This window comes from Entelurus aequoreus, linkage group LG11 (genome assembly GCF_033978785.1).
Source record: "Entelurus aequoreus isolate RoL-2023_Sb linkage group LG11, RoL_Eaeq_v1.1, whole genome shotgun sequence".
Lineage (NCBI taxonomy): Eukaryota > Metazoa > Chordata > Actinopteri > Syngnathiformes > Syngnathidae > Entelurus > Entelurus aequoreus.
Genome location: NC_084741.1, coordinates 61,086,562 through 61,107,987, shown reverse-complemented (window position 1 = coordinate 61,107,987; position 21,426 = coordinate 61,086,562). Strand labels below are relative to the sequence as shown.

Sequence of the window (21,426 nt, the reverse complement as noted above, 5' to 3'; positions counted from 1 at the left end):
TGAAAAACAAATACCCGGTACACTAAATTGTTTTTCAATATGAAGGAAATGAATACGGTCACGCTTGTTGACAACCAACACAAGTCCCCAATCCGGATCCACTAAATAGTAAAAATTAAGGAGCCAAAGGAGTAATTTCCATTAAAAAATGGTTTGTTTATGTTGACCTGTGTTTTAGTTCAGCTAACTTCGTCATTATCGCTAAGCAACAAACAACAACATAACTCTTATTACACAGATAACCCAAACGTGTAGAATAGGATAAGATAGACTTTATTCAACCCACAATGGGTAAATCCACACACACACACACACACACACACACACACACACACACACACACACACACACACACACACACACACACACACACACACACACACACACACACAAACACGTGTGTGTGTGTGTATATATATATATATATATATATATATATATATATATATATATATATATATATATATATATATATATATATATATATATATATATATATATATATATATATATATATGTATACATCCACACACTAAATGATTGCACTATGTATACGTAATACAACGTAAAACACTCTATTCACAGCTATATTGCACACTGAGCAAATATTTTGCACACCAAGGAAATCAAGTAAATCCCAGTATTTACATAGGTGTGCAATATTTACACAGTGGCTTCCAGTGCAAAGAGCCTTCGAAATAAAAGCATAGTGGTCTGAACTTGGATTCTACCACAGTACCCAACTTAATGCCCCTTCCTAATCATTTTTTCGGAGATTGTTTGAAAGAAGGATTTGAGCATGTGCAAAAGTTTTTTGTCTTTATAGTCAAAACCTCTATTAGATAAGAGTATAAAATATCATATGGAAAAAAATGTCAACAAACTGCCATTTGTTTGAAAATCCTTTATTATGGCCCATTTTCCTTATGTCTCTGTCGAAGGTCACAAGTGAATGTGCAAGCAATGGCTTGTTTCGGTTTCAGTTTCGACTGATGTCAACAACCGCATACGTTGACATCAGTCAGCTAGTCCGATGGCCGTCGATATAAACGTGTTGCAATGTAGTAGGAATTTGATCAACACACACAAGTATTTGAGTGCAGTTTTTGACAAAATTCTCCTTCCAAGACCATTTGCAGTGTAGTGGTTTACAAAGACTGCTGGTAGTGTACACTGTAAAAAAAAAAATCTGTAAAAAAACGGTCATCTACTTGGCAGCTACGGCTGCCAAACGAAAACCATAAAATTAAAGTAAAACATTGTAAACCAAATAATGATCAAAAACATTATATTTACAGAAATTTTCATGAAACGTTTTGCGGAAAAATATCGTAATTTTACAGATTTTTACTAAATTATTAAGATCAACCACCTTTAATAAAGTGACAATGCTGGCAGTTCCACATAAAAATACCATTATTTTACAGATTTTTTCTGAATTGTTAAGATCAACCACCTTTAATAAAGTGACGATGCAAACAGTTCTGCAGAAAAATACTTTTATTCTACAGCATGGGTGTCAAACACTGGCCCGCGGGCCAAATTTGGCCCGCCGTGTAATTTCACTTGGCCCTTGAGGCGATATCAAATTAACACTAACGCTGGCCCGCCGATTCTCCCGGGAGTCTTCCAAACGCCAGCCAGCCAGCCAGCCAGCCAGCCAGCCCAACGAGTGCTGGCCCAGTCACATAACATGTGCGGCTTCTGCACGCACACAAATTAGAATGCAACGCATACTTCATCAACAGCGATACAGGTTACACTGAGGGTAGCCGAATAAAAAACTTTAACACTGTTAGAAATATACGCCACACTGTGAATCCACACCAAACCAGAACCCTTTGCAGCACTAACTTTTCCGGGACGCTACAAGGTGTGTGTGTGTTGGGGGGAGGTTTGGTGGTAGCAGAGGTGTATTTTGTAGCGTCCCGGAAGAGTTAGTGCTGCAAAGGATTCTGGGTATTTGTTCTGTTGTGTTTATGTTGAGTTACGGTGCGGATGTTCTCCCGAAATGTGTTTGTCATTCTTGTTTGGTGTGGATTCACAGTGTGGCGTATATTTCTAACAGTGTTAAGGTTTTTTATACTTGCACCCTCAGTGTAACCTGTATCGCTGTTGATGAAGTATGCGTTGCAATCGCTCGTGTGTGCGTACAGAAGCCGCACATATCTTGTGACTGGGTCTAAACGATGTTAGAATGGATGAAAAGCGGACGTGACGATAGCTCGTAGAGTACGTTAAAGGTTAATTTGTTCAACCTTGGCCCTCGGCTTTGTTCAGTTTTAAATTTTGGCCCACTCTGTATTTGAGTTTGACACCCCTATGTTAGATTGTAGATTGTTAGTATGGACATAGACTTTTATATAACAAGCTACATATTTAATGAAAGATAATTACTGTAATTTTACATGATTTTGAAAGTAATTTAAGAAAACAGAAAATGCTATGTATAATTAATTTGGTATTTTTCTGTAAAAAAAATATAAATATACATAGTTTGTCATTACTTGTCATATTACTTAAAATAACAGGCAGATTGTTTATTTACAGATAATGTCTTCAATTCTACAGTTTTATAAGCTATTTTTAAAAAATAGAAAAATTACAGTAGAAATTTAGAGTAAATTAACCATAAAAATAGGATTATTTTTTTTACAGTGTAGCTAGTGCGGGACTTCCAATCCATCGCTGTTACTCTGAACAGGATATGATCATCATGTACAACATGTGACGTTTGGTGTGCCATATTGGTAATTCCAAAGAGGTAATGGACCTCTTCCAATAACTAACGCGCTCTTCAGTGGCTCGATGAACAGTGTTTTCCCTAAATGGCCTGCTTTAATCCCGTAAGCGCTTCAACATTGCCATGTAACAATGAAGCACTGTACACACTCTAGTCCTGCAGTCATGATGCAGCAAAATGAATGACATTGTGTGAGTGTTGTTATGTAACAAATACACAGCGTAGCTTATACTGCAGTCATGGCAGCTGTTCATGGGCAGGATGAAAGTGCATCTAGACCTCCCAATAGCTTGACACAGTCATGTGACACATTTCCTCTTGGTTTGGCCTGAAAAGCACAGGATTAGGCAGAGGGAATATGTTTGTATGCCTATAGATTTCTACTAAGATGTACGGTTTGGTTGAGTTCAGTTGGCATTTCAAAAGAGTCCCGAAATTTCCGTGGGATGCTCGTTGCGATTGTACACTGCTACTCCTTTTGTAAGTTGACAGAGAAGTGCAGTAAATACAGAAGTTACAACTGACCAGCAACGAAATTTGGATTTCAAAATGAGAGAGGACACAACTGGCTTGTGTACAGGTGGCGTGCATGTTTTGGAGTAATATGAATGGAAAACAAATTGTTCAATCATATTTTATTTTTCAGCCTTGCTGCTTACGTGCAGTGATTTCTCCAGATTCTCTGAACCTTTTGATGATATGACAGACCGTAGATGGTGAAATCCCTAAACCCCATGCAATAGCTTGTTGAGAAATGTTATTCTTTAACTGTTCGACAATTTGAATATGCATTTGTTCACTACTTGTTCACCTGGGGATCAGTTGATTGGCATCACTAAATTGGCCCTAGTGTGTGAATGTGAGTGTGAATGTTGTCTGTCTATCTGTGTTGGCCCTGCGATGAGGTGGCAACTTGTCCAGGGTGTACCCCGCCTTCCGCCCGAATGCAGCTGAGATAGGCTCCAGCACCCCCCGTCACCCCGAACGGGACAAGTGGTAGAAAATAGATGGATGGATTTGTTCACTAAGTGGTGACCCTCGCCCCATCCTTGTTTGTGAATGACTGAGCATTTCATGGATTCTGATTTTATACCCAATCATGGCACCCACCTGATCCCAATTGCCTGTTCATCTGTGGGATTTTCAAATGAGTGTTTGATGAGCATTCCTCAACTTTCTCAGTCCAAATTCCAAATGAGCTAATATTTGCAAAAAATAACAAAGTTTTCAACGTTTGAGCGTTAAGTACCTTGTCTTTGCAGTCTATTCAATTGAACATAGGTTGAAAAGGTTTTGCCAATCATTGTATTCTGTTTCTATTTACGATTTACACAACGTGTCATCTTCACTGGTTTTGGGTTTTGTAAATAACTTTACTTTGTTTTTTCAAGATGGCATAGTTATTTAGTTTAATTGTTTATTTTGTATGTCCTAGCTGGGAATAGAACCACGTTCGCTGGAACAATAGACATTGTACTTGTTTGTGAGTCATATTGCCGTGTAGAGGCCAACTTGCTCTAATCTTGCATCGAGTCGGTGATTGCTTGGCTGCTGCGTGCTGTCAATCATTGTCACATTGGCAGGAAAGCAGCCCTGGAAAGCCAACCAAAAAGCTTGTAGGACAAGCTTTAGCATGAGCGCCCGTTTTGCGCCTGGCGCTAGTGTTTGACTTGTCTCCATTCAATAGCGTAACATTATTGTTGGACCTTTAAAAAGTGCAGTAGACAAAAACTGCCTTTTGAAAAAGTGCAGGGGACATGTACCCCTGTCCTCTACCCAGATTACGTCCATGGAACTGACCATAAGTATAAATGTGGGAACACACAAAATGGCACTTGTGAATGAAAAAGAAATGTACGCAATCTGTGCCCCTTGTTTAGAGATAACGTTTGCTTAATGGTTGTTTTGTTTTGTGTTATTCAGTGGTCACACTGCTATGATACCACATTATTTAAGTGTTTGATGCAGTATCACGACTAGCCATTAGGGTTGTACGATACAGACAACATACTGTAGATATAAATGAGATACATTTGGCTGAGGATAGAGTTTGTATTGTGATAATGCATGTTGATGACACATTTTACCTGATTCCAAATGTCACCTTTTTCTTTTCCCCAACAGAACCTTCGTAAGATGGAGGAAGACACAACAGTAGGAGCCAGCAGAGACCTGGATGAGCTGCAAAACGCAGACTGGGTAATGTATACAAGCTATCATTGATGTTGACTGATCAATAAAAGACATCTCACCACTGTTATTATGTTTAATCCCAGTCTTAGACAAGCTTTTTGTCGCATCCAGACCATAAGCATACCAATTCACCTATCGCTCTATATCAATATTTCCTGCTCTCCCCTCTTAATGTCTTTTACTTCCCATGTCAGGCTCGATTCTGGGTTCAGGTGATGAGGAATCTTCGAGACGGAGTCAAGCTTAAAAAGGTGCAGGAGCGCCAGTACAACCCTCTGCCCATTGAATACCAACTTACCCCCTACGAAATGCTCATGGATGACATCAGGTCCCAACGCTACAAACTGCGCAAAGTCATGGTTAGTATGCCCTCTGGCCAACTTGTTGATAGGATGATGGACCTATCTGTTCTGAAGGGCAGCATGGTGGTTGTGTGGTTAGCACGTCTGCCTCACAGGCTGCCAAGTGTTGGACCTTGGACTTTTTTATTCAGACGGGCCCACTACAATCCTGACGCAGACACTGTCCCAACTTGCACCATTGATGTACGTCGTCCCTCGTTTATCAAATCCAATCCACTTTATTTATAAAGCACTGTTAACAACAAAACTGTTTCCAGAGTGCTGCACATAAAACAATCAAAAAAAGGTAATTCAATTAAAAGCATTTGAGATAACAATAGATACAATTATATATATATTTTGTATTATATAACAAAAAAATCAAATAATATTAATAAAAACACCAAAATAAGTAACAACTCATCTATAAAATATAATAAAACAACACAGAGGACCACACGACTCACGCCGATTTAAAATCCAGAAAATAAAAGTGGGTTTTAAGACAAGCATTAAAACATTCAACAGTGGGGGCCATTGTGACATGAGGGGGCAGACCATTCCATAGTTTAGGGCCCACAACAGAGAAGGCCCTGTCTCCCTTAGTCTTAAGTCTCGTCTCAGGTACCACAAGTTGGAGCTGGCCCTCAATCCGTAATGCGCAAGCTGGAGAATACATTTGAATGAGGTACGTGATGTACTTTGGGGCCAGTTCATTCAATGCTTTAAAGTACCAGTAGACTGGAAAAACAAGTTGTCTCTATATAGAAGCTATTATCATATATATCTGATGTATGACACTGAAAGACTAATAAAGTTTGCAAACAAATAGATATGATCAAAATAGTATCAATCTCACGGAGATTCCCGACCCATTTTGAGAGATAATGAGCTAGCCAGACACATGATCCGTGACGTAGAGGTTGGAACTGCAGATCCCTTCCCCACAAACAACAATGCAAATCATGCAGACTTTGTGAGAGCCAACAACGATTACTTTTGGAAAAATTATGATCCAGAACCTTCCTGAATATACGTTTTATAGTTTTATAAGCTCTGCTAAACAGATCCAGCTTTAGTGAAACACTAAGCATCATGTAGCAATATTGCTAATGCAAAACAAGAATACAAACTACAAGCATAATAAAACGATAGCTAACTGTACAATGTCTGCTCTTACTTTGACGACGACTGATTAAGATGTCCATATCTTCCAGTACATATGAAGAATGAATCTTGAGCCACAAGGAAGTCTCTCTGCAGACACTGTCTTCGGTTGTGTGTGTTTGTCTCCATCTCCGGTTAAGAATTCAATGTCACAGATGAACAACTTCTACATTTATGGCTATTATCCAGATGAGAGGCATGATTTATAATCCAGAATAACTTTGACGAGCCGAGACACGATGATGCAGGAGCAGCCGGACGTCGTAGTCGGCTCACAGTAAAAGCAGCAGAGGGCTACTTTGCTGTGTGTTATCAATCCGCTGCTAAAAAATAGTTTGTCTGTGTTAGCGCTTATAATAACAACATCGCTAATATAAGCAGCCCCAATGATAAAGAAACACTGCACTGTAATACATATAAGACATAAGACTTAATTTAATACTTAGCGTAGGCTAAAATATGTAGAATATACTTAAAAAAATATTTTTTGGCGATGTAGTAAAGCGTGATGTACGTACATACAAACACACGCCCTAAATAAACCAAACAGAATATGTGTTGATGGCAATTATAGTATTTGGGAATATGTCATTTGTTTGCTGTGTGTCTGTTTCAGGTGAATGGTGACGTACCACCCAGGCTTAAAAAGAGTGCACATGAAGTCATACTGGAGTTCATTAGATCCAGACCCCCCCTCAACCCTGTGAGTGGAACTAAACTCTTACTTCTTCACTTTGCATCCCCGTGCAACTTGTGACATTCGTAATCAGACACAACAGACCAGTGTACTGTCTTTTTATGAGCTCATCGAGTAGACAACTCTTCCACAAAACAGGCAGTCATTGATCATGAGTCAAGAAAATCAATTAAAAATGTAACCCCCAGAATACTGACAATAAATATCCAATCTCTTCCACTTAAGTGTAGGATATATTTTTTAAATTGATAGGGGTTGGTTTTTGTACAACAGTAAAATGCGTAAAAATGTGAATAATGGAAGCACCCTTAAAAATGCCTATTTTTTACATAGAAGCATTACAACTTGCCCTACACAATTATTAAATGCATTTTAAATTGTAAAATATGTACAGTAGGGAAGGGATTCATATGGCCCTAATCCTGGGTGGAACCCGCCTGATTGCAGTCTCCTGAAAATGATGGAAAGTGCCACTCTACATGGCAACTAATGCTGTGGTCAAAGTTGTAATTGCCACAAAATACATTTGAGGATATTCAACACTCTGTTGCTAACACTCTACTGTCCTCTGGCGGCTAAAGTGGATAGTGCACCCCCCAATTCGTCACGTTTCATGTTTCAGGTAAACTGTAACGCATGGGGCCATATGAATCCCCTTCCTACTGTAGGTACTCATGAGAGATGTGCTGATCAATCGGCCACCGTTCAGTTTCAGACGATTTTCTTGAAAAAGTAAGTGATCACCATTGCCAATTAATGCTTGTTATTGCGGATGACAAACACTGATCCCCTCTAGGTGAGACTGTATTTATTTTTAACACATTGTCACAGTCAGTACATGACATGTAAGATGAGGGCGGATCCATCCATAAATTGGTGGTGATGGACAGTATGGGTAGTATCAGTATATGATACAGTGAGTAAGTCAAAATTTTTATTTTCCTCAAAATAATTTATTTGTTGTTTTGTTAATGATTACAAACTTATACCGTATTTCCTTGAATAGCCGCAGGGGCGCTAATTAATTTAAAACCTCTTCTCACCCCTGCGTTTACCAAAAGCAGGCAAGATTGCCATGCATGCGGTAATTATTTTAAAACCTCTTCTCACTCCGGCGTTTACCTTATCATGAAAAGCACATTTAATGAAAAAAACGTTATTATGTTCTTACCTTTAGGTATAAATGAGTCCATGCCAGCTCCTTTGGAAGAAAAGCATCGATATAGAAGTCTTCCTTCAGTTTTAAAAGTCTCTCTGTCTCGATGGAGATCTTCCTTTTAAGTATTACCTCCTGCTTCGATTGAAAGTCCAGTTTAGAAAACTGTTTTATTTTAGATATGTAATCCTCCATGGTAAAATAAATGGCAGCGCACTATTGCTGCTGTTGTCTTCTTCTGCAGCACAGGTCTTCTGCAGTACCAGCAGTCGCAAGAAGGATCACTAGCGCCCTCTACCACCAGGAGGCGGGAGTCATTTAATGACTCATGTTTGACCCGGCGGAAGTGCCAAGCATGCGCTAATTATTTTGCGAAACGAGTTTGACCCGGCTGTAATTCTAGGCATGCGAATACCATATTCCCGGCGCCAATTCAAGGAAATACGGTAGATTATTTTCCATAGACACAATAAGACTTTGGGGGGAAAAAACAAATGGTTTAAATGAATGGTAGATAGTAGTTTTTACTTTTGTCTAGTTATTGTGTACTATTGACTTTGTTTTGCTCAAACAATTATATGTAATTAAGACAATGAGAAACTAGTTTAAATATTGTGTAAATATTTTTAAACTGTCAATAGCACTCAGCATAAATAAATTGAAAAATTTACAGTTAACAAAATGTGATCGGTATTGGTATCGGCCGATCTCGCTCATGGACGATCGGTGTCGAAATCAGCAGAATAAACCCTGATTGAAACATTCCTATTTAAAACAGAGATACTTTTTTTTTTTAAACTTCCCTTATTATTCAATGCTGACTGTTTTATTGAACATCTACATGTGTTTTTTGTCAAAGCATATCAGTAATTATCACATATTTGGGAAGGTGTCTGCACGTAAACTCAAGCCACCAACACAGCCTCCTCCCACGCTTCATGAAAGGATACTCAAGGAAATTAAATCTGAGAGGAAACTTCGATCCGTGTCTCCCGATGAGATCCGCAGGGGGCGACTGGGTAAGATCTTCAACTCTTATCTCTTATCGTTTTCTTTCTCATGCAACAGCTGCCCAATTGGTCTCACCACCAAAATAAAAGCCCGACATGTAATTTGTTTTAATAAATATTGATTTCTCATGAAACTACAGTAAAATTAAACACTATGTACAAGTTACCGTATTTTTCGGACTATAAGTCGCTCCGGAGTATACGTCGCACCGGCCGAAAATGTACAATAAAGAAGGAAAAAAACATATATACGTCGCACTGGAGTATAAGTCACATTTTTGGGGGAAATGTATTTGATAAAATCCAATACCAAGAATAGACATTTGAAAGGCAATTTAAAATAAATAAAGAATAGTGAACAACAGGCTGAATAAGTGTACGTTATATGACGCACAAATAACCAACTGAGAACGTGCCTGGTATGTTAACGCAACACATCATGGCAAGAGTCATTCAAATAACTATAACATATAGAACATGCTATACGTTTACCAAACAATTTGTCACTCCCAATCGCTAAATCCCATGAAATCTTCCTCCCCGTTGTCGCCTCTGGTATGTCCTTTCTGCTGCTCGATTGCCGTTCTCTGCAGCATATTTCACTATGTCCAGCTTGTAATCTGCAGTATATGATTTCCTTTTCGGTGCCATTTTAGTTCAGTCCTTCTCAGTTTTTATAAGTTACCGCCAATGTTGATTTGATCCATTTTAATAGCATATAGCAGATAGCATCCCATGACTCACAATGCACTTCTGCCATGACCCTCCCCCGCCGAATTCTTATTGGTTGACGTGTGAGTGACGATTGCTGCCATTTGCTTCGTCTCTTACGCGAATGAGATAAATAATATTATTTGATATTTTACGGTAATGTGTTAATAATTTCACACATAAATCGCTCCGGAGTATATGTCGCACCCACGGCCAAACTATGAAAAAAACTGCGATTTATAATCCGAAAAATACGGTACTTAAAACTTTCTTCACTTGATGCACATGCAGCCTCAACTGTCTTTTGCTTTGCAGCTATCACCTTTTTATTGCTTTACTAAATACGCTACAGGGTTTCCATAACATCTGGAATTATAGATAGATAGATAGATAGATAGATAGATAGATAGATAGATAGATAGATAGATAGATAGATAGATAGATAGATAGATAGATACATGGTATATTATCCCAAAATACAGTTTAAATACATTGATAATTAATTACAATTTATATAATCAATTATTTGGCAGACCCGTCAGCGATCCTGTTCTGTCTCCCTGTAATGTTTTCTGCTCTTGAATGGGATTGTGCTGAAAATCTTAATTTCCCCTCTGGGATTATTAAAGTATTTCTGATTCTGATTCTGATTATTTAAACCAACAATTTTTTCAACGTAAACACGTAAATATGTTTTTTATATACAGTACACGATAACAATAATAATACATTCACTATAATAATCTGAAATCACAATATATTAAATCACAAATAAAGATATGGACACATTAACTGTCACATTTGTCACATGCGTACATTTCTATCCATATATGCGTAGACATGCGTATCATACATGTATTATCTAAAGTCCCGTCGGATGTAATTTTTTATATGATTTTTATAATTTTTGCCAGTTTGTCCTGACTTTAGGGGACACCTAGTACATAATGTAGTTAGCAATACAGTGAAAGTAAAATTTTAATGTCTACAATGCAATATACGGGACGTTTACAATGGAAACATCAGCTGTTTCTCGTTGTTGTGACAGTTTCTCTAATAGAATAGGCCTTCTGCATTTCAATCTAAAAAGTATGACGCATAAGCATATTATTCATAATAAGCTCCTAATCAAAATGACTGTACCATACCATGACTTTCTCGTTGCAGTAATTCGACCACTTAGTATGTCTTTCAGTTTTGATGCGTCAGGTAACGTTCCTTCTCCTGCTGCTTACCTGGCTTTTACTTATTTCATACTCTTCTTCCTTTCTCACTTGCTATGGCTGTTCATCTGCTGTACAAACACATAAGCACACACACAACCATCTGCACACTGCATTCATAATGTCATGCTTTAGTGGTTTTAGTGGTTGTGCTGATGTGAAATGTGATGCAGGAGAATATTCAGTAGGGGGGAATGTAAATGTGTGACACCAAACATATTTTGATTGATTAACAACCGAAAGATTTAGTAATTTTAAAGTAAAAAACTAAAAAATGTAAGTGTTTTTTTTAAAGTAATTTGGCTGTTTTCTGTATATTAATACTCTGTTTCATACAGGCTTCTTGTAATTACAGTGGATCAATGCTTTCCATGATGCTGGTTGACATCAGATTTGTTTGAATTACATAAAAAAATATTTTGCAGCATGAAACTGTTGCCATTTGAACAACATTGTAACGTTCTTAATGGCCAAAAACTGTAAAAAGATGTTATCAACTACAATAAAAGGTGCATACAATTTTAAATGTTTTTCTAAGAAAAATGTTCTACAAAAATAAAACAATTGATTGATTGCTGCACTGGTAGCAATAAATAAAAACAACTAGCACTATCAGCTAACGTTAGCAGTTGACCCACCTCTATTCTAACTTCTTGGAATGGACTTTTAGGCCTAATACTTGGACAGGTTTGAGTTTTCTTTTCTATTATTTCTTGTCGGTTGTCAAAATTATTTTAGTGTTGATTACCACGCAGGTATTGCTTGGATTATTGCTTTGATGCTTTAGTGCAGTACCCTAAAGTCTCGCTAAGTAGAGCAAGTCCAACGTGTTCTTTTGCACACTAAAAAGTGCCCGTTCAATGTCAATATACGTGTGTCGACAGCCTTTGTCGACATACAATTTGAGACTTTCTGTGAAAAATGGTTTAGTTTTGTTTATTATTGACTTCATCATTATGGCTAAGCAGTGTGAACACAACTATCTACTTCAGGGGTCTGCAACCTTTACTATCAAAAGAGACTATTTGCTGCATATTCCACTAAAGAAAAATGCTATGGAGCTGCAAAATGTACACAGCTTAGAAACGTTTTAATTTATTTTACAGGAAAAGCAATCTGTACAGGTGAAAACTAAAATTTTCTTTTTCCCTATAAGATTTTTTTAATTTTTTGGCAAGTATTCATGGTTAGCTCCCTTGAGGGGTTGCACACTCGTGAAGCTGAACTGAACACACAGACTTGCAGTCTCTTCTACTTGCCTTCCTTGGTCTCAGAACTCAGCCTGTGTGCGTTCACGGCCTCACAGACAGTCGAAAATTATAGAACTCTTTTTAAAAATGTAAGTGCAAAAATGCAATTTCTCGCTCAGGGCTTACAAAGATCTGAGGGAGCCACAACAAGGAGGCAGAAGAGCCACATGTGGCTCCAGAGCCGCAGGTTGCAGGCCCTGATCTAGCATAGCATTAAAACGTGCACAGAATTACTTAATGTCCAGTGCAAAATAAGTCTAAAAATAAAATCACAGCAGTTCTAACCTGGGTTCTACAACAGCAGCTAACAAAATGCACGTATTTGAGAGTATGAATATCGTGTGAAAACCAGGAATTTAAATCAGAATATACACAAATGCAGAAATAGAATGTGGGAAAAAAAACTGCCATAGGTTTAAAAATCTAACTTCAAAAGTAAATGGGCAAGTAATGGTTACCGATAGTTTATTTTTCAGTTATAATTGATTACGTCAACAATTGCTTATGTCAAAGTGAGTCAGCCGGTCGCAGGGACATCAGTCAACATAAACAAGTTCCAATGCAGTGTTTTTTTTGTTTTGTTTTTTTGCTTTTTTGCATTGCATTCATTTGTACTGATTATTGCTACTACAAAGGCTTGAACCGTTTTCTTAAATCACCGTTATGAGGACAACATTTAAAAATAGATTTTCATTACTCCTGTCAAACTACATGGACAGGATTGTGTAACAAAACATATGTCTGGTTAGGGCTTCTGCTTTGTTTCCAATTAAAGAATTGAGTAGGCCAGCAAACTGTGACTGCCATCTTGGCTGATGTCTTCAGTCGTCGCCATTATACATTTTGCAGAAGGGGTTTTCATTGCTACTGGTGACTTTGCACAATGTACTCAGGATGCTGACAGAGCAGTGTGCAGGAAACACTAAGCACATTACTTGGTGATGTATTTTTAATCCACCGGAAACACTGTTTTCAAATAACCAATGACACAAATGTGAATGAGATATTAAGGGTGTCACTTCCCTCTTACTGAAGCAAGGTCTCTCATCCCGACATATTCTCATCCCCAGTCATTCATGCTATTTGGTTATTCTGTGTGCGTGTTACTCCACTTGCACTTCTGGGCCCATTGTGTTATTTAATGGTGTCTTTTAGTTCTTTACTATTCACCTGGCAACAATTCAAACTATGCTTTTTCTTACTAGTATGCAGTATTCACAATACAATGGATTTAATAATCAAATGTATAATACAATCAAATGTACAAACCCCGTTTCCATATGAGTTGGGAAATTGTGTTAGATGTAAATATAAACGGAATACAATGATTTGCAAATCCTTTTCAACCCATATTCAATTGAATGCACTACAAAGACAAGATATTTGATGTTCAAACTCATAAACTTTATTTTTTTTTGCAAATAATAATTAACTTAGAATTTCATGGCTGCAACACGTGCCAAAGTAGTTGGGAAAGGGCATGTTCACCACTGTGTTACATGGCCTTTTCTTTTAACAACACTCAGTAAACGTTTGGGAACTGAGGAGACACATTTTTTAAGCTTCTCAGGTGGAATTCTTTCCCATTCTTGCTTGATGTACAGCTTAAGTTGTTCAACAGTCCGGGGGTCTCCGTTGTGGTATTTTAGGCTTCATAATGCGCCACACATTTTCAATGGGAGACAGGTCTGGACTACAGGCAGGCCAGTCTAGTACCCGCACTCTTTTACTATGAAGCCACGTTGATGTAACACGTGGCTTGGCATTGTCTTGCTGAAATAAGCAGGGGCGTCCATGGTAACGTTGCTTGGATGGCAACATATGTTGCTCCAAAACCTGTATGTACCTTTCAGCATTAATGGCGCCTTCACAGATGTGTAAGTTACCCATGTGTTGGGCACTAATACACCCCCATACCATCACAGATGCTGGCTTTTCAACTTTGCGCCTATAACAATCCGGATGGTTCTTTTCCTCTTTGGTCCGGAGGACACGACGTCCACAGTTTCCAGAAACAATTTAAAATGTGGACTCGTCAGACCACAGAACACTTTTCCACTTTGTATCAGTCCATCTTAGATGAGCTCAGGCCCAGCGAAGCCGACGGCGTTTCTGGGTGTTGTTGATAAACGGTTTTCGCCTTACATAGGAGAGTTTTAACTTGCACTTACAGATGTAGCGACCAACTGTAGTTACTGACAGTGGGTTTCTGAAGTGTTCCTGAGCCCATGTGGTGATATCCTTTACACACTGATGTCGCTTGTTGATGCAGTACAGCCTGAGGGATCGAAGGTCACGGGCTTAGCTGCTTACGTGCAGTGATTTCTCCAGATTCTCTGAACCCTTTGATGATATTACGGACCGTAGATGGTGAAATCCCTAAATTCCTTGCAATAGCTGGTTGAGAAAGGTTTTTCTTAAACTGTTCAACAATTTGCTCACGCATTTGTTGACAAAGTGGTGACCCTCGCCCCATCCTTGTTTGTGAATGACTGAGCATTTCATGGAATCTACTTTTATACCCAATCATGGCACCCACCTGTTCCCAATTTGCCTGTTCACCTGTGGGATGTTCCAAATAAGTGTTTGATGAGCATTCCTCAACTTTATCAGTATTTATTGCCACCTTTCCCAACTTCTTTGTCACGTGTTGCTGGCATCAAATTCTAAAGTTAATGATTATTTGCAAAAAAAAAAGTTTATCAGTTTGAAGATCAAATATGTTGTCTTTGTAGCATATTCAACTGAATATGGGTAGAAAATTATTTGCAAATCATTGTATTCCGTTTATATTTACATCTAACACAATTTCCCAACTCATATGGAAACGGGGTTTGTATATTACAATCGATAAAAGGTACCTGCAAAATTGCAATGCTCAGTTTTTACGCTCTTAAGAATAATTTCGCCACACCTAGTGTGTGTGTGACAATCATTGGTGCTTTAAAGGCCTACTGAAATGAAATTGTTTTATTTAAACGGGGATAGCAGATCTATTCTATGTGTCATACTTGATCATTTCGCGATATCGCCATATTTTTGCTGAAAGGATTTAGTATAGAACAACGACGATAAAGATCGCAACTTTTGGTATCTGATAAAAAAAGGCTTGCCCCTACCGGAAGTAGCGTGACGTAGTCAGTTGAACATATACGCAAAGTTCCCTATTGTTTACAATGATGGCCGCCAGAAGTGAGAGAGATTCGGACCGAGAAAGCGACGATTTCCCCATTAATTTGAGCGAGGATGAAAGATTTGTAAATGAGGAAAGTGCAAGTGACGGACTAGTGGGGAGTGGAAGATGCTGTGAGAGCCGGGGGTGACCTGATATTCAGCTGGAAATGACTACAACAGTAAATAAACAAAAGACATATATATACTCTATTAGCCACAACACAACCAGGCTTATATTTAATATGCCACAAATGAATCCCGCATAAAAACACCTAGGTGTTTGTTATGCTAGCTCCTAGCTCCTAGCTACTAGCTCGAGCTAGTTATAGCTCGAGCGGGTAATATGGACGGGATCCCGTATATATAACCCGCCAATACAATTCAAACACCTGCACAACACACACACTCACTCAGCCCAAACAACCGTTCACCTAACCCAAGGTTCATAAAGCTTATATATTTAATCAAAGTTACGTACATGACACGCACGTACTGGCAAGCAATCAAATGTTTGGAAGCACGCGGGTGGGACCTGATATCCAGCTGGGAATGACTACAACAGTAAATAAACACAAGACATATATATACTCTATTAGCCACAACACAACCAGGCTTATATTTAATATGCCACAAATTAATCCTAATGCTAGCTCCTAGCTACTAGCTCGAGCTAGTTATAGCAAGCGATCAAATGTTTGGAAGCGCAGCTGTGTACTCACGGTATCGCAACTGTGTATCCAAATCAAAGTCCTCCTGGTAAGAGTCTCTGTTGTCCGAGTTCTTCGATCTTGCCTGCATCTTTCGGGAATGTAAACAAAGAAGCGCCGGCTGTGTACGTGTTGCTGCTGACTTCCCTCTCAAAATAGACACTTCGCACCGACAACTTTCTTCTTTGCTTGCTCAGCTTCTTTCTCCATAATGCAATGAACAAATTGCAACAGATTCACCAACACAGATGTCCAGAATACTGTGGAATAATGACATGAAAACAGAGCTATTTCGTATTGGCTTCAATGGTGTCCGAATACTTCCGTTTCAATGATTGACGTCACGCGCATACATCATCCTCAGAGGCGTTTCGAACCGGAAGTTTAGCGGGAAATTTAAAATTGCACTTTATAAGTTAACCCGGCTGTATTGGCATGTGTTGCAATGTTAAGATTTCATCATTGATATATAAACTATCAGACTGCGTGGTCGGTAGTAGTGGCTTTCAGTAGGCCTTTAACTTTAACTTATACTTAGCTAGTGTCTTAGTTATATTGTTGTATCTGACAGTAAATTTAGAAGATACCCAGTTCACTTTTAAATGAATTTCTGTTGGGTTTAGAAAACAACTTTTCTTTGATTAAGCCAGGGGTCGGCAACCCAAAATGTTGAAAGAGCCATATTAGACCAAAAATACAACAAAAAAATCTGTCTGGAGCCGCAAAAAATTAAAAGCCTTATATACAGTAAGTGTTGAAATGAAGGCAACACATGACGTAAGTGTCTATATTAGCTATATTAGCCTACTATCAAATTTACTTTAAAAGTCTTATATAAGTGTTATAATGAAGGCAACACATGATGTGTCTATATTAGCCTACTATCAAAGGCTGACGCAAATCTTCGTTGACAGAAATGTTGTATTTTAATTTTTATTCTAGACATTTCTACAACATTAGAAATCATTAGTAAAATGGAGGCTTCTCGGAGGGTGAGATAACTCCTGGAAATGACTGTCTTAGAATGGCCAAAGGTATACATGTGTGTGTCCAAGTTTAAGGAAATGGCAGGCTGTCTTCTTCTAATGGATTTATTACAATCTTTGCAAGCTGGGTAACGTTTGCTGTGGTCTGGAACAACATGGCACACAAACAACTATTAGAAATGCAGCTAATTTTACATACAGATAATGTGTCATGAGACATGCAAATATAAATTAAATACAGAGGACATAAGTGAAGCAAATTAAATGAGCTCAAATATACCTACAAACGAGGCATAATGATGCAATATGTACATGCAGTTTGCCTAAATAGCATGTTAGCATCGATAAGCTTGCAGTTATGGATTGACCAAATATGCCTGATAAGCACTTCAGCAAATCAATAAAATCAACTAAGCTCACTTTTGTGCATTCACACACAGCATAAAACATTGGGTGGACAAAATGAGACAAAGAACGAGTGGCATAAAATACGTCTTTCTGTGGCAGCATCAGAGAAAGTTGTACATGTAAACAAACTATGATGAGTTCAAGGATCGCTGAAATTAGTAGGACAAAACGGTGATTACCAGTGTTGGGACTAACGCGTTACAAAGTAACGCGTTACTGTAACGCCGTTAGTTTCGGCGGTAACTAGTAATCTAACGCGTTATTTTTTATATTCAGTAACTCAGTTACCGTTACTACATGATGCGTTACTGCGTTATTTTACGTTACTTTTTATGTAGTATTGGCTTGAAACAGAAGATCTGAGTGTGTTTTGTGGCAGCACTATGGTGTCGTTCTTCTGAATCTCTTGTGTCACACGGAGGAGCCGCCGCGCTGTGTGTGTCTGAGGGCGGGAAGAAGAGGGAGGGGAGGGGTGCGCGCAGCAGCATTCGTGAGGGAGGGGCGGAGACAGAGAGAGCGAGAGAGTTGTTAACACGCATGCGTCGCCAGGCTCAGCTTTTTACCGATAGATTTATCAGATTTAATTTTTTATTATCTATAGCAGGGGTGTCAAAAGTGTGCCCCGGAGGCCATTTGCAGCCCACAGCTAATGTTTTAAAGGCCCACGGCACTTTCTAAAAATACTATTAAAATAAACAAAAACATAACAAAAGTGAAATAAAAAAGCTTAAAGGTGAAATGTAATTTAGAAAACGTTGCAATGTTGACTAATAAAACAAAGCTGTTTTTTTTTCTTTCAAACTCATTGCTCAAAACATAATATTGAATCAAAATCAATGTTATTATGAATTATAGTACACACACTCTGTCAATTCTCTTATATACTCTTTATTTCTAGACTTCTAGAGTGTTTGATTATCACATCGCTCTAAATGTATAAAAAATTAAATTCACAAACATAAAGAGGGATCCTAGTGGGCCAGGCCAATATTTCCTTATCTCTAAACTAAAACTGGGGAAATGTGTAGAGTGTTCTGGGCTTCAGACATGATTTTATTTCAGAATTCCTTGAGAGAAAAAACGCCGGTTAGGCTTTGGTATGTAAAAATAAAGTTAAAGTACGTATTTCGTTTACAGCTATGTTGTTATTATGCTGTTTGTTACTTATGTATGTTATGTTGCAGCTATTTAAAATAGTTTTGTCAATTTGTTCTGGCCTGAAACAAGTTGGCCCTTTGAAACATATCTTTGTCTTTGTGTGTTGTATGTAGACCACATTGCTTAGCAGAGTTCAGTGATGCAAATGCATGTCAAGTTGATCAACAGATGGTATTATTCTCCAGTGCAATAACAGTACTGAAATGAAGGCTAAAAGGGCATTAATGGGAGCTTTAAAAAAAGAAGTAACTAAATAGTTACTTTTCACAGTAACGCATTACTTTTTGGTGTAAGTAACTGAGTTAGTAACTGAGTTACTTTTGAAATAAAGTAACTGGTAACTGTAACTAGTTACTGGTTTTCAGTAACTAACCCAACACTGGTGATTACCAAATACTCTCATAAGTGAAGCATGTTTAATATAAACAGTGGGATTTCTAACAATTAGGAAGGCTTGTGTCATGTTTGTTCTCCTACAGAAAATATATGAAAACAAAAAATTATGTTTTTTTCTTCATCTTTTTCCATTTTCACACATCTCGGAAAGCGGTCCAGGGAGCCACTAGGGCGGCGCTAAAAGAGCCGCCGGTTGCTGACCCCCGGATTAAGCAAAGTATTCCAACAATTGTCTTAACATAATTACATCAAGTTGCTTGTTAAAGGTACATTTAGTAACATGAATGGAGAATGTCAAACAAAAGTTACTTCAGGTTGCTGATTTTTGTCACGAGGTTTAAAAATGTCATCATTTTAAAGAAGAAGCCTGATGAGTGGTGGCTTTAGCTACAGGCCATATGGGCAACTGCCATGGCAGCATTATCTAGGGGGCACTGCAAGGATGAGGGGGAAAACAGACTCATATTTCTTTTGCTTAGTGCCCTCCACAGGCTCACCCCATACTGCTCACGTCAACGGCATAAAACTCAACTAATGGAGACAATGATCACCCATCAACATCTCTGTCAATTTAAACAAGGAAGTGAGGATGTGAGTGTACGATGCAGGGATACGTTTGATTGGACGGACAGTTGGCAAGGACAAGTTTGATAGGGAAAAGGAGATTTGCAGTAAAGTTGTGAGGATTGGTCAAAGTTGCTAAATCGCAGAGAAGTCGTTGGGATTAGTCGAATATACAATAAATAGCGCAACACAACTTGGCAAAATCCTGGTAGGTAGGGGGCTTAGAACAATACAATATTTCCAAAATACAGACATTAATGCGCTAGTTTAGAAAGTCAGAGCAGCTTTATAGGATTGTAATATTTGTAACAATTTCAATCTTGTTTTCAAAATGGTGAGTCCTTGTTTTCAAACAGCATAGATTGTCACTTCTTGAGTGATTAAATTCGGTGGGCCTGAATTAACTGTCTATTGTTCCAAGTGATTGGAATCCATTTAATGCCTCCATTGTTTCAAGATCTTGGTGTGAACGTTCCTTTCACTTTCACTTTGACACTGCTTCATGACACTTAAGGCCGTAATGGCCCTCAATGGGCTCAGAGACACCACTTTAAAACCACAACCTTCATTAGTCCATTTGCTATACCTCTAAAACCACCACTTGATATTTGTTTATCTTGGCTCATTGAGTATCGGTCATTATCACAGTCGCCTTCCCGCTCAAAAAATGACATCACATCTAATGGAAATGGTACATGAGAAGAGCTATTTTTGAGGTGTTTAATTATGGGAGAGCCACTTTTCCAACACAAAAATATAGCAACGGTCTTAAATCCAGGTAAGGGTACTGGGTTAGTATTTTGAAGAGGCTTTAAAAAAAGTTGCATTGTTTAATTGAGATAAGATCATTCAAAAGGCTTTGCAAAATATATGACAAATGTTGATGTATAGCGTTCCCTAATAAAGGAGGTATCCCACTTCTAGGTTTTGGCAAAACTCGCAGTATGCCACAGGACTTGTTCCGTACGGGACTAGGTAACGTATGAGCATTGTTGCAGCAATGCTTGAAGGTTTATTTTTCAACCTTTACCTTGTCTGTCTGCCTCCCTGGCTGCTCACTAAAGCATCCTCTGATCAGATACAAAAAATAAAGTGTACAATGCTGACCTCTATGAAAGATAACCCATCAAAATGATGAGTTAATGAGCATATTACCCCACAAAGTGGAGAGTAATTACAGATCAGCTGTGACTTGTCTCATTATTTCACACTAACTCCAACCCTCCCAAGTTTTTTTTCTTTCGTTTAAACAGTTCTTGCACTGCCATAAACCAGCAAGGTAAACTCTCTGAGTTATATACAAAGCAGGATTAATATGAATTAAGCCTTTGAGTTTTAAAGATGTATAATCTCTAAATATCAAGTGATGGCTGTTTAGGTATTTGGGGCCTCCATGCTCTGTGTTTAACACCCGCTTCCTCCAATATCCTGTGCTTAAACCAACTTAATTCATCCTTCCCGACCCTCTCGGAATGGATCTCTATTGTCCTCTATTATCAGGATTCACTGCATTGTTTGACTTTACCCTCATCATGATACTAT

At 38.3% G+C, this 21,426-nt stretch overlaps 1 protein-coding gene across 4 annotated transcripts in view; it reads left to right on the top strand.

Moving 5' to 3' along the window:
• The window catches only part of spire1b (spire-type actin nucleation factor 1b), a 75,107-nt gene that overhangs the window by 41,510 nt on the left and 12,171 nt on the right, over positions 1-21,426 (top strand). The window contains exons 5-10 of one of the 4 annotated variants that reach the window (XM_062063698.1): positions 4,868-4,942; positions 5,131-5,295; positions 7,061-7,147; positions 9,187-9,316; positions 11,186-11,227; positions 20,809-20,859. In XM_062063698.1, the coding sequence (XP_061919682.1) occupies positions 4,868-4,942; positions 5,131-5,295; positions 7,061-7,147; positions 9,187-9,316; positions 11,186-11,227; positions 20,809-20,859 (550 nt within the window). The remainder of the gene's footprint in view (positions 1-4,867; positions 4,943-5,130; positions 5,296-7,060; positions 7,148-9,186; positions 9,317-11,185; positions 11,228-20,808; positions 20,860-21,426) is intronic. The other 3 variants (XM_062063695.1, XM_062063696.1, XM_062063697.1) reach the window with 3 other exon arrangements.